The sequence below is a fragment of the Stegostoma tigrinum genome, chromosome 3 (genome assembly GCF_030684315.1).
Source record: "Stegostoma tigrinum isolate sSteTig4 chromosome 3, sSteTig4.hap1, whole genome shotgun sequence".
Lineage (NCBI taxonomy): Eukaryota > Metazoa > Chordata > Chondrichthyes > Orectolobiformes > Stegostomatidae > Stegostoma > Stegostoma tigrinum.
The window spans coordinates 113,005,732-113,018,668 of NC_081356.1; the positions used below are offsets into that span (position 1 = coordinate 113,005,732).

At 41.4% G+C, this 12,937-nt stretch overlaps 1 protein-coding gene across 3 annotated transcripts in view; it reads right to left on the bottom strand.

The window, feature by feature from the left end:
* The window catches only part of snx25 (sorting nexin 25), a 208,382-nt gene that overhangs the window by 17,611 nt on the left and 177,834 nt on the right, over window positions 1-12,937 (bottom strand). For all 3 annotated transcript variants that reach the window (XM_048527573.2, XM_048527575.1, XM_048527574.1), the window contains 4 exons: window positions 12,259-12,372; window positions 10,014-10,178; window positions 7,122-7,239; window positions 138-204 (listed from right to left, as the gene is read on the bottom strand). In XM_048527573.2, the coding sequence (XP_048383530.1) occupies window positions 138-204; window positions 7,122-7,239; window positions 10,014-10,178; window positions 12,259-12,372 (464 nt within the window). The remainder of the gene's footprint in view (window positions 1-137; window positions 205-7,121; window positions 7,240-10,013; window positions 10,179-12,258; window positions 12,373-12,937) is intronic.

Here is a 12,937-nt window from a genome sequence, read left to right on the forward strand (position 1 = left end):
ACCCGAATATTTTGCATCGTCTGAAAAAAATAAAGGTCGTTCCTCTAAATTTCTGGAATCCATAGCAGTGACAAGGCTAGCCATTGAACGTGTATGCCACGTGGTGTTGAGGAAAAATGGAAAAGAAAGCTACTTACTTGTTGATTGTCCTTCCAAAAGTAACTTGTACTAGAGCAATAAGTGTCTTCCTGACCCACTTAAACACTGTGAAACAGAGGTTAACAAAGTGAGACACGTTTAAAAATCTAGATTGTAGATAGTTTGATTATCAATCATCTGCCTTCTTCCCAAAAAAAATGTGAAGTAAATCTGCGCTCTGCAAGGAAACATTGGAAACCATTCCATGAATTCATCAAATATTCTTCATTGAGCATTTAAAGCATTATCTACATAACAGAAGTGAACTCACACTAACAGGAAAGTCACAAAGGACACAAATTTCTTTAAGACATTTTCATTCCTTGGATGTCTCACAAATCTTTCCACTGTATAGAGGATCTCCCCAGGATTGTTGACAACAATCCTTTCTCCAGAGGAAAGAGGATATGATTCTACAAGATGGACAATATGGCTTGTTAAATGGGTCATGATCTGCATAATCATCATCCAGGATTTTGCTTTTTAAAACAAAAAAAAAATCCATTCTTCAGGATATGTAAACTTCCTTTTCATATTATGCCCATACACAGTCATGAAAGCAGGGGAGAAAAAAAACCAAGGCCGAGTAATAACTTCAAAAGTACCCCAAAAGTCCAATGATATGTGAAAGTAAGCAGTGACAGGCATTTATAAATAAAGCTTAGGAGGGGGCTGGTTTGGTTCAGTTTGCTGGGTGGTTGGTTGGTTGGTTTGTGAAGCAGTATGATGCTGATGGTATGGGTTCAATCCCCACAACAACTGAGGGTAACATGAAGGACTCCTTCTCAATCTTGCCCCTTGTCTGAGGTGTGGTGGCTCTCACCTACAGGTGTCTCTCTAATGAGGCAGTAGCCCTATGGTCTGGTAAACTGTAGGAACACCCAATAATCTTTCAACCATTTTAAATTCACCTCTCCAACAAAGAAGAACAACAAATATAAAAGGTGAAGGCACATAATTTTGCAGTGCACTCCTTAGGGGATGCAGGTCTATACTCCCCGGATGATTTTGAGCAGTCACCATCCAGTCGGAATAGCAGACATCAGGTGTTAAGTCTCAAGCAAGCAATAAGTCAAAGACAGCATGAGTGGAAATGGGAGAGAACTGGATGAAGCTAGAGGGTTAGGGCAGGGGCAAGGTGAAATGTAAAATTCCGGGGTCACCAATTAAGATTGCAATCGTTCAGTGACATAAAAAAAAGGATCCATAATCCCATCATACCTGTTGAGGATTTTTTTATTCATTCACGGAATGAGGACATCGCTGGCTCGGCAGCTTTTATTACCCAACCAAAATTGCCCAGAGGGCAGTTCAAGGTCAACCACATTGTTTTTGGTCTGGAGTCACATGTAAGCCAGACCAGGTATGGATGGAAGATTCCTTCCCTAAAGGTCATAAGTGAACCCAATAAGTTTTTCCTGACAATCAGCAATGGTTTCACGGTCATCATCAGATTCCTAATACCAGATATTTTTTTTAAAAAAAATTGAATTCAAATTCCACCATTTGCCGTGGTGAGATTCGAACCTGGGTCCCCAGAACATTATCTGGGTCTCTGGACTAACAGTCCAATGATAATACCACTAGGCCAATGCCACCCTGAGGTGAAGAGGCAAGGAAGGTGATGAAGGCTAAGGAAAGCAATCAGAAATGATCTTAACAGCAACGGAAAATTTAGGAGGAGCGATTATGTGGAAGGTGATCCAGCTTGTTCTGATGATGGATGTCTAATCTATTTCTGTGCCAAACACATTTGAATCTGCAGGCCTTGGATATGAAGGTTCAAAGATGGTAACATTACTATCTACTCTCCAGTCAAAGATTTGCCATGAAAAGGAATACCAAAGAGGTGGAGTCATTGAGCAATTTGCTGGCTGCAGCAGTACCATGGCAGAGTCAGAGCTAACGGCATGTTACATTCCTCTCAGAGTTATCTATTTAGATGACTTAAATGTATCCAGTGTAGTACAAATATTTGACATTACCTTAATATTGCTATGTGACACTAATAAATATACCTGTTATGGTACGGCCTATCAAATTTCAACAGTCATCATTTGAGACTGTCATGAACTAAGTGATTTTGAAAAGGACATCGCTAAAGTATAATGGCTGTTGCCAACACCTGACAAGCCCAGGCAAACCAAATGGAAAGGCTGTCTGCATGGGAATTACCCTTTTAATCAAGGAGCACTTGAGAATTCAGTAAGACATCAAGAAATTTACACCTCATTTACTCACGCTTACTTGATAACTTCAGATGTTGAGAAAAGACAGGTTACCTACAACCTCCAGCTTGAAATGAAACAATGACACAAACACCAGCATCCATAAGGGAAGTGTAACTCAACAATAGCCACTCAGCAAAAAGGGACAGAAGGAAATACGGCATACAAATAGCAAGACGACTGAAAGTTCCTCTTCCTCTCTTTTTGGGTTATTCTTAGTCACAGAAACGAGCTGAAAACACAACTTGGAATTATCACTACGTAATGAGAAAGCAAGGTCTGCAAACTTCACCACTGCTCAAGTAACAGGATAACGCCTAAACAAAGTGTGAAGCTGGATGAACACAGCAGGCCAAGCAGCATCTCAGGAGCACAAAAGCTGACGTTTCGGGCCGAGACCCTTCGTCAGAGAGGGGGATGGGGAGAGTGTTCTGGAATAAATAGGGAGAGGGGGGAGGCGGACCGAAGGTGGAGAGACAAGGGAATTGCAGTGGGAGAGAGATTTCCTGAGGTTGGTCCAGAGGAAGGAGGGTAACTTCTTCAGGTTAGGCATCCCTGGAAGAAGCTTCGCAATGAGGTTAAAATTGTATCAGAAATAATGGGAACTGCAGATGCTGGAGAATCCAAGATAACAAGAAGCCTCTTCCAGCGACGCCTAACCTGAAGAAGTTACTCTCCTCCCTCCGGACCAACCTCAGGGAATCTCGCTATGGAATGGAATTCCTAGAAGCACGGCATTCCAACCGGAACTCCATCAACAAACACACTGGCTCCAAATCAATCTACCATCCTCTGAGAAAAAGAACAGGAAATGACATCACCAACCCAAGGAAACCTAAACAGATAAATAGAAAGCGGGACATTACACCAGCGCTTCATCGGAGACTCACTGATGATGTTACCTAGAATGGTGACGAAACGTCTGAAAACTAACCTTCCAGCTCAGCGAGCAAACTCACATCCAGAACCTCAACCTGAGCTACAAATCTTCTCAAAACTCGCTAGTTACAGGTTTCTCATTTTGTGTCAGAATGCAAACCAACCATGTTGAAGCAAGCCTGAATTCACAGAAACTAAACTGGGTAAGATGCCCTTCCCTCAAGTATATCAGTGAATCAGTTAGGTTTTAAATGACAATTCACATGATCCACGATCAAATTGAAAAAATAAACGAAGTAAAAAGCTAGGCAGTAAATGCTACCTGGTAACTGGTGGACTGCACATTATGGCAGTGATGATTGGTCGTCTTGTAGCAGGAACTAGGAGTGGGGAAGGGGAAAGAAATAAAGGTGCCATTGAGCAAACTAGGAAGGTGTCCCTGAGAAAGGAAAGTGTTCACTGTGAACTTGAGGAGAAGTGTCAGCATAAGCTTTGCAATATGAGGAAGGAAACACCATGTTATCACAATGATCTTACAAATTAAAAAAATTACCAGGTAGGCAATAGATAGCACCAGGATTTAACGACAGATCTGACACTGTGAACTGCAAGATGGATTAGGTAACTGATGATGGCACTGGGTACAAGGAGTCATTCAAACAGGGTAAAAGAAAAAGCAAAGTAGTGCAGTAGGGAGCTGCGTCACAAGGGAGATTGACAATTTTTCTGTGCAGTTAAGAATGGCAGTCCAGAGCATGTGTTACCGACACAGTGCCAGGGTCTGGGACATTAGTACAGGCTGGACAGAAACTTAGTGAGAAGGGGGGGGTTCCAATTGGCATGATCCATGTAGTTACTAATAGCATTGGCACAAGGGCAAGGAAAGGGGTTCTGCTTCAACAACTCAGAGGTGTTGGGCTCCAAACTGAAGAGCAAAGCCTCAAGCTGATAACCTTTACACTAATATCCAAGCCTCACCATAATAAAAACTCACCATGTAATGGATTGTATACTGGAGAGAAGATTGGCAAAACATAACAAATGATGTGCGACAGGAGTTCACACTGGAACCTCAACCGTTCCTCATATAACTTGTATAAACGGACAGATTGGTATGGTTAACAAATTTGATGTCAACCCAAATAAAGATAAAGTTAGTTATGAAGAGGACGTAAAGGAGGCTACAAAAAGGTATACATAGATAAGTGAGTGCACAAAGATCTGTTAAATGGAGTACAACGTGAGAAATGTTAATTATCCATGTTGGTAGGATGAATAAATGGTAAGACAGTGCAGAGTTCGGAGATGTGGAATGAACAGAGTGTCCTCATACATGAATTCCAATACTTTATTGTTCAGGTGTAGCAAATAATTAGGAAACATACTAGGGTGTTACCATACATTGCAAGGAAAATTGTGTAGTAAAGTAAGGAGGCTGTGCTTCAGCTACACAAGGCACTAGTTAAACTGCTCCTAGAGTACTGTGCACAATATTGGTCACTTTATTTAAGGAACGATGCAAATGAGTTGGAGACAATTCAGAGGTTGACCGGATTGATGCCTGGAATAGGTGGGTTATCTTATTAGAAAGCATAGGTCAGTCTAGATTTGTATTCGCTGGAACTTAGAAGTGTAAGAGGCAATTTGATGGAAATACAAGATGTATAAAATTATACAGGAGAGAGTGGATAAGAAACACAGGAGAAAAAAAAAAATGTTTTCCCCTTAACGGAGAGACCAATGACCAGGGCCCATAGTTTTAAAACTGGAGGCAGAAGATTTGGAAGAAATGCGAGGAAAACCTTTTCACGTAAAAGATGGTGGGGATCTGGAACTCAAATTCAGCCAATAAAGGTTAGAAACACCTATAATGCAATGGAGATCTAGGGATGTGTCAGGAGGGAAGGAGGAGTGGACCAGGGTGTCCCGGAGAGAACGTTCCCTCTGAAGTGTTGACAAGGAACTCCCCAGAGCACATTCCCATGCAATCACAGAAGGTGCAACACTTGCTCATTTACCTCCTCCCTGCTCACCATCCAGGCCCACCTTGCAGGTGAAGTAGTGATTTAGCTGTACTGCACTCAAATCTAGTTTACCATATTTACTGCTCACAACATGATCACTTCGAGATTGGGGAGACTAAACACAGGCTAAATGACTGCTTTGCAAAACACCTATGTTCGGCCTTAGAAATGACAAGGATTCCAGCTGCTTGCCACTCCAGCATACTACAAATTTTCCTTGGCCAAAATTTCTCACTCTGGCTTGCTGCAGTGGCTCCAATGAGGCTCAGTGCAAGCTGGAAGAAGAGCACCTCACATTTTGCTTGAGGACCTAGCGCATCCACAGTTTAGGCTGGATTTGTGGAAAGGCGGTCCTTTCCATGATGCAAAGATCCAACCTAAATTGTGGATACGCTACATAGACGACACCTTTGTCATCATTAAACGGACCAAATTAGAAGAGACACAAACTGATAAACAACACCTTCACCGGAATAAAATTCACCAGACAGGAGGACAGGAACAAACAGCTCCCATTGCTGGATGTCATTGTAGAGCACAAGACAAATGGAGAACTGCAAACGAAAGTACACCAAAAAGCCACGCACACAGATCAGGTACTGAACTTCAATAGTAACCATCCTAGTACACACAAACGATGCTGCGTGCAAACATTACTTAAAAGGGCAACAACACACTGTAGCAACACGGAACTATGCCAACAGGAAGAAGAATACCTCTTCCAAGTGTTCAAGGATAATGGATATTCAAAGAACTGCGCCAGAAAATACCTACATGAACTGCAGAAAGATTCTACACACCCTGACACACTCATCACACTACCCTACATCAGGAACACGTTGGAACTCACCACAAGACTCCTACGACCGCTGGGCATCAAAGTGGCACTCAAGCCCACATCAACCCTACGACAACTGCTCACCCAAACTAAAGGCCCACTCCCCACCCTGGGCAGGACCAATGGCATCTACAAAATTCCCTGCAGAGATTGCGAGTAGCACGACATTGGACAAACAGGAAGGAAACTAACAGGAGTACCAACTGGCTAAAAAAGACATGACCAATGCTCTCTTATCTCAATCCACATGGACAAGGAGAACCACGACTTCAACTGGGACAACACCAAGATCCTGGGACAGGCTAGGCAGAGACAAGCATGAGAATTCCTAGAAGCATGGGGTAACGAAACGTCAGCAAAACAAAAAAACCAGCTCAGCGAGCCAACCAAACTTGATAATGGATAATGGTTACTACGGATTAATCATATTTTTTGTTGGCAAGCTGTCAAAAGTTCTAAAAGAAATGATTGATTGTTCAGTTGTTGATCTGTTAGTAAATAAAAGCTACTATATTTGAAATGTAAGTAAATCAGAGTGTTCTGGCACACGTTATATGGTTTATGACAAAACCACAAAATACATGAAACGTTGGGGCATTCCAGAGAAGCTGCTGAAAGGTGTCAGTGTAAATACTATTGTTATTGTCGAACATTAATGGATGAGTAGGGAAAATGCACCAGACTTGCTGACTAAGTTTCAATTCCATGATTTTGCTGTTGCCTTTGTTTTAAACATGATGATTCACCTCCTGTCTCATCTCGTACCGACAAACCCCTTTTCTTTTTGGGTGCAACACTGAAATCTCAGCCTAAATTACAGTCAAGTCTTTCATAGTGAAGTTTGCACACATACTCTTTTGACTCAGAGGCAAGGATGCGACCAGTGAATCAAGGCTGATCATTGAACTTGCACCAGCCTCTCTCAGCAAATTCTTCTGGGTCTTCCTAAATGAAAGATGGAGTCCAATTTATCTTAAGAAGTGACAAATGGATGACTGTATTAAGTTTACTTACTTCCCCTGAGCTCAAAGATTTCTCCAATGAGCATGAAGCAAGGTTCAGCAAGAGAGTCTCTTTTGCCGTCAGTCTCATCCCCATAGTCAGACAGATCACTATCATCCTCGGCCTCCTCCTAAGGACATTTATGGAGAAACAGTAATTAAAAAGTATATTTGGAGTAACTCATTGCCATCATTGACAGACTGGAAAATTAAAGATTACCTGCAGACTGAATACAGGCAAGGATTCTTCACTTCTACAAGGATATCATTAGCTCCTTATGCAAATCTCAGAAAATGCTAATTTTGCTATTTGTAGATCATTTCTAATTCATTGGAACGTCAAAATTATTCACACTGTTACTCACAGAAGACAAGTGGTATATTGCCCTTCATAGCGAGAGGGTTTGCACAAGTGAGCATGCATGTCTTAATGCAATTGTACAATGCCTTGGTGAGGCCACACTGGAGCACTGTGTGCAATTTCGGTCTCCTTATCCAAGGAAGGATGTTCGAGGATGGGGCGCAACAAAGGTTTACCAGACTGATTCCTGGGTTGGCAAAACTGATGTATGGAGAAAGACTGGATCGATTAGGTCTACATTCACTGGGACTTAGGTAAGTGAGAAAGGATCTAGTTAAAATCTATTAAATCCTAACACAGTAAACGGAAGAAGGCGGTGCCCTATGACTGGGGAGTCCAGAACCAGGGGCCATGCTTAAGAGAACAGAGTAGGGCTGAGATGAGGAGAAATATCTTCAAAACAGAGCAGTGAGCCTGTAGAATTCTCTGCCACAGAAAGGGGTTGTGACTAATACACAATGTTTTTGAGGAGGAGTTGGGGACAGTACTGAGAGCTAAAGGAATCAAAGGATTTGGGAAGAAAGCAGTAACGGGGTACTGAGTTAGATGATCAGCCATGATCAGGTTGAATGGCAAAGCAGGTTCAAAGGGCTGAATGGTCTACTTCTGCTCCTAGGTTCTAAGTTTCTACTTCTGAAAAAAAACTGTGCTATCAGAATGTCTCAAGCTTGCTAGAATATTGTGATCAAGATTATATAACCATTAAAAGTTTGGCAATATATATAAATACAGATTTAAATCAAAATTTTACACCTACATAGATTAACTTAATTATTTACACTAGGTGCCAGCACCACTTTTAGAGAATGGACAATCAGCCACACTACCCTCGCTGGAGAACATTTTTGACAAAGACTGGGCCACAAGAATGAACAGTCTGTCTACCGTAAGTAAACAAATAATTAAAGGTCAATTGAGCTTGTTAAAAACACAATTCACCCCAGTCATAACCTGCTTCTACCAATATTGTGGTGAAGAGAGGGATTGCATTTGCTACTTTGATGGAACTTGTCCATACCCTGTTTACTGAAGAAGGGTCTAGGCCCAAAACACCAGCTTTCCTGCTCCTCTGATGCTGTTTGGCCTGCAGTGTTAATCCAGCTCTACACCTTGTTATCTCAGATTCTCCAGCATCTGTAGTTCCTACTATCTCAGAAGAAAGTGGATACTATCTTTTGAAGGTCCTAGTTTCTTCATTAGAAGAAACCCCCAGATGGCAGAACTCCTTGTCCTTCCTACCTCAAGGACTTTAAAACCTGCCTCTCTCCATGAAATAGTATAAACTTGTCTATCAATGCCCATAACTTAGTCGGGTCTGGGTTCTACCTAGTCTCAGAGGGTCTGTATGCATTACCCACTATACAGCTGTGGCATTGTAGGATAGTTGGCATTGCCAGCTAATCTAGACGGTTGGTAGCTCCATAAGAAGGGACTTTACTCCCCACTGAGGAGTAGAGTTCCACTTAATCCACTCTGCATTAAGATAGCCTTCCAACTGTGCTCTATGGAAGCAGGTCAGGCTTGTTGTGCATCTGTCAGCTCACCAGCATACTCCCCAAGCTATACGCACCACATCTCCCCCAACACACACACACGTAAAATAAAGTCGGAGGAGAATTGCCGATTCTCCTACATAGATTTAAATTAGTCACTTTATTCCACAGATTAAGGTTAAAAAACGTCCAGTAGAGAAGTCCTTCAAAATCATAAGGCAGGCTTGGGAACTGTGAATAATTGTTTTAAATCTCTATCTGGGATATCTCTGGGGTGTCCTTTATTCATTCACGGGATAAGGGTGTCATATTGCAGTGAGGATATGTTGTGTTGAGATTGTGTTTCTTTTTCATAGAACAGACAGGGAGAAAGCAAAGTTCCTGCAGTGAAGGTTGGGAAGCAGTTGAGGCCAGTAACAAAGGGCCATCAGAGACAGTGGTGTTTTCCGACATTGCGATCAATGCATAAGAAACCAGTAAAACCCATGATCGCGTTGGAGTGCCCATAATTGCTAAGTGCCGAGACAGACTCAGAGAGTCACATAGTTGAATGCTACTGGAAGGATCCTGCAAAACCTCAGTTCAGGGAACAGTAGGAACATGGAGGAGATTTAATGTGAATTTATGAGTACTGTGGGACACCTTGGTTTGGTCCCAAAAAGTGAAACAAACATCAATATCCTGGGCAGAATAGGAAAATTCTTGAGTGGAGTGAAACAGAATGGGAAGCAGTCTTGAGATTTCTGGCTTTAAGTCATAAGGGGTTACAAAGTATCATATGAGACTGGTAGTCCTTCTTTGCTTAATTCTCACATAGTAAAGATTTTGTAAAAATCATTATTCTTTCCATTAATGGTTGGAGTTTCAATTACTTTTGTAAAGTTAACAGTCTTGCTGAAGCCCATAACAGACTTCATAATCTATCCAATTAGCAAACATCATGAAGTTTATTGAGGGATTACAAAACCCACTGTTAAACCAAAGTGAGACAAAATAAGCTGTGTTAGTGTAGTTTCTCTGCAAGTCATGCAGTGATTTAGTGAATGTATACCTCTTGATGAGAGAAGAAATCTCCAGGGAGCCTCTCCAAAAAGGAGGACAGCGAAAACGTCGACTTCTTCCCTTGCACATCGACAACTTTAAGGTATTCTGGAGAAGGACTCAGAAAGCCATAAAGTGCTTCACTCTGGCACAATCTCTCATCTGAGAGAAGTTTCTGTAGGATGAAAGTTCATGAGAGAAAGTAGTAATAACAAAAACAGAAAGACAACAGTTTTCTTGCTTACCCCTACAAATGACCTACTGTACTACTAAAAGTAATTGATTTTTAAAGCAATAAACTCTTCCTTCACCATCAGAGACAATCAACATCAATCTTCTAAACTATGGAAAGCCATTCTCATAAATTAGAAAAAATGCACACAGTCTGAAATCTTTGAGACAACAGTTTATGGCTAGACTTTGATAAAAAGATTGAAGTGGCTCTTAACGCCATGTAACAAATATTCCTAGTCATTATTTTTAACGGCGTCTAACAATAACTGTCACCCTTACAGACACTTAAAACTGGGTTTAGTCAAAATATTAAATAGCTCTGAATGTGTTGCAGAAAGACGTTTCATGTAATTTTGTAAAATTATTTAAATTAAGAAAAGATCAATCTTATTTTAGTGTTTGACTTGAACACTAATACTCAAGTCATCACATGATTCGGAAACTGAAACGATTTACTTAGTCTTCTGTCAGAAAAACAAATAAACCCCCCACTCACACTGGAGCTAATATTACATCAAAGGTTCAGTGTAGGGTCAATAACCCAATTCCTGGAATTACAAGTTGCACTATGCAGAATGGTTGAGCAGATTGAATCTAGGCTCATCCTCATTTGGGAAAATGAGAAACGATATTATTAAAACAACACTTTGAAGGGACATGGGGGAGTGGTAGAGGGAGCAGGCAGTGGGGAACTTGACAGAGTAAACATAAAAAGATGCTTCTGATTGCAGGGTAATCTAGAAGTGGGGTGTAACTTCAAACTGAAGGATCTCGCATTTTGAGGAAAAAGATTTCTTCTGAGAGGGCTATTAATCGTTGAAATTCACTAACCAAAACAGCAGTGGAGGTTGGGTCATTAAATCAATTTTACGGCTGTGTTAGATTACTGTCCATCAAGGAGGTCTAAAGGTTATGGGTGGAAGGCAAAAAAATGGAATTAAAACTACAAATCTGATCAACTATGATTGGCACTGAATGGTGGAGCCAGCCGAAGGGCCGAATGGCCAATTTCTCGAGATATGGCAGTTGCAAAATCAATCTTTTCACAAAAGTGGAGAATGAATTTTGTCCAAATCAGTGGCTGGCCAGTGGGATGGGTGGGGTGGGTAGGTGGGAGAGAAGATGGACAGGTTGTGTCAGATCAAGTAGGGGATGAGAGGGAGGCTAGGACATGAGGCGACAGTGGGGAGATTTTGAAACTGGTGAATTGCACGTTTAGGCCATCGGGCTGTAGGCTCCCAAGGCAGAATACAAGGTGTTGCTCATGATGTAATTTTGCATGTGGTGTCATTGGGCACTACAGGAGGCCTAGGATAGACATGTCATCCAGGGAGTGGGAGGGGGAATTGAAATGGCTAGCGACTGGAAGGTGTTGTCATTTGTCACAGAGTGCAGATGCTCTACAAAAATGATCTCCAAGTGTATGCTTGGTCTCATCCATCCAACCCACCTACTCCACCAGTTCCTACCTGCATTCAGGTATCACCATTTCACCTACCTAACCCAGCTCAACCCCTCCTCTCTCTATTTATTTCCCAGCTCCCTTCCCCATACCCATTTCTGAAGGGTCCCAACTCAAAATGTCAACTTTCCTGCTCCGTTCCTCCAGCTCCACACTGTATAGTCTCTGGCTCCAGCCATCTCAACAAAATGTCAAACTCGGATGTGCCCAGATCGGGAGGCAATACGGAGTGGTATTATCGCTGGGCTTTTAACCTAGAGAACAATATAATGTTCTTTGGGTTCGAATCACGCCATGGCACATGATGGAATGTGAATTCAATAAATACCTGGAATTACAAGTCTAATGATGACTGTGAATTCATTGTCGATTGTTGAAAAAACCCATCTGATTCACTAATGCCTTATAGGGAAGGAAACTGACATCCTTAGCTTGTCTCGCAATAAATGCCTACCCAGCAACACCCACCTCCCGTGAACGAGTTAAAAACAAAATTCAATTTACCACTCGTAGTTGTTTTAATGAAACTAATGGAGTCACAATTTCTGTTTCCTCTTACCTGTAAGAAATTATTCAGCTGATTTTTTGACTTGTCCAGGAACTTCTGATCAATGGATTTAAAGGGTAGCTTACTCATTGATGGGAGCTGTACTTTCTTCAACATTGAAAAACACTGCAAAACAAAGTCAAACATTTACAGTTTCAACACTGGGCTATGGCAAACTTAATTTATTCTTCAAATCCCAGTACCCGAGCAGATTCCTGCGATGTTTACACTGAACATTTTTACACACCATTTCACACTGTTTACAGGGGACTGGGGCCCTCAAAGCAGTAAATATATTCTTCATTGACATAACTATACAAATATATTAGAAGTAACATGTACGAACTGCAGAAAGTGTAATGGGCATTTTATAGCTGCCCTTTTTTATTCTCACCTCGATTACTGTGTCTGTTTGGTCAGACAAGAGGCAGCTGATAGTCAAGCTCTGAAATTAGTTCAGAGAAGCACTGTGTAGCTGATGTTTAATGTTGAAGGTTTACAGAAAACCCAGCAAAATTAATTCCTGAAAGGAGGCAGCCAAGAAGTAATGCCAGAGAAGATAAATTGACAAATGGGACAAACAACATAAGTCCAAAACAAAATACGCATGAAATAACCTCACTTGTCAAATTTAGCTGTGTTTGTAATGTGACTGTCTAACAAAGCTAGTGGAGTTATTACTATGAAGTGT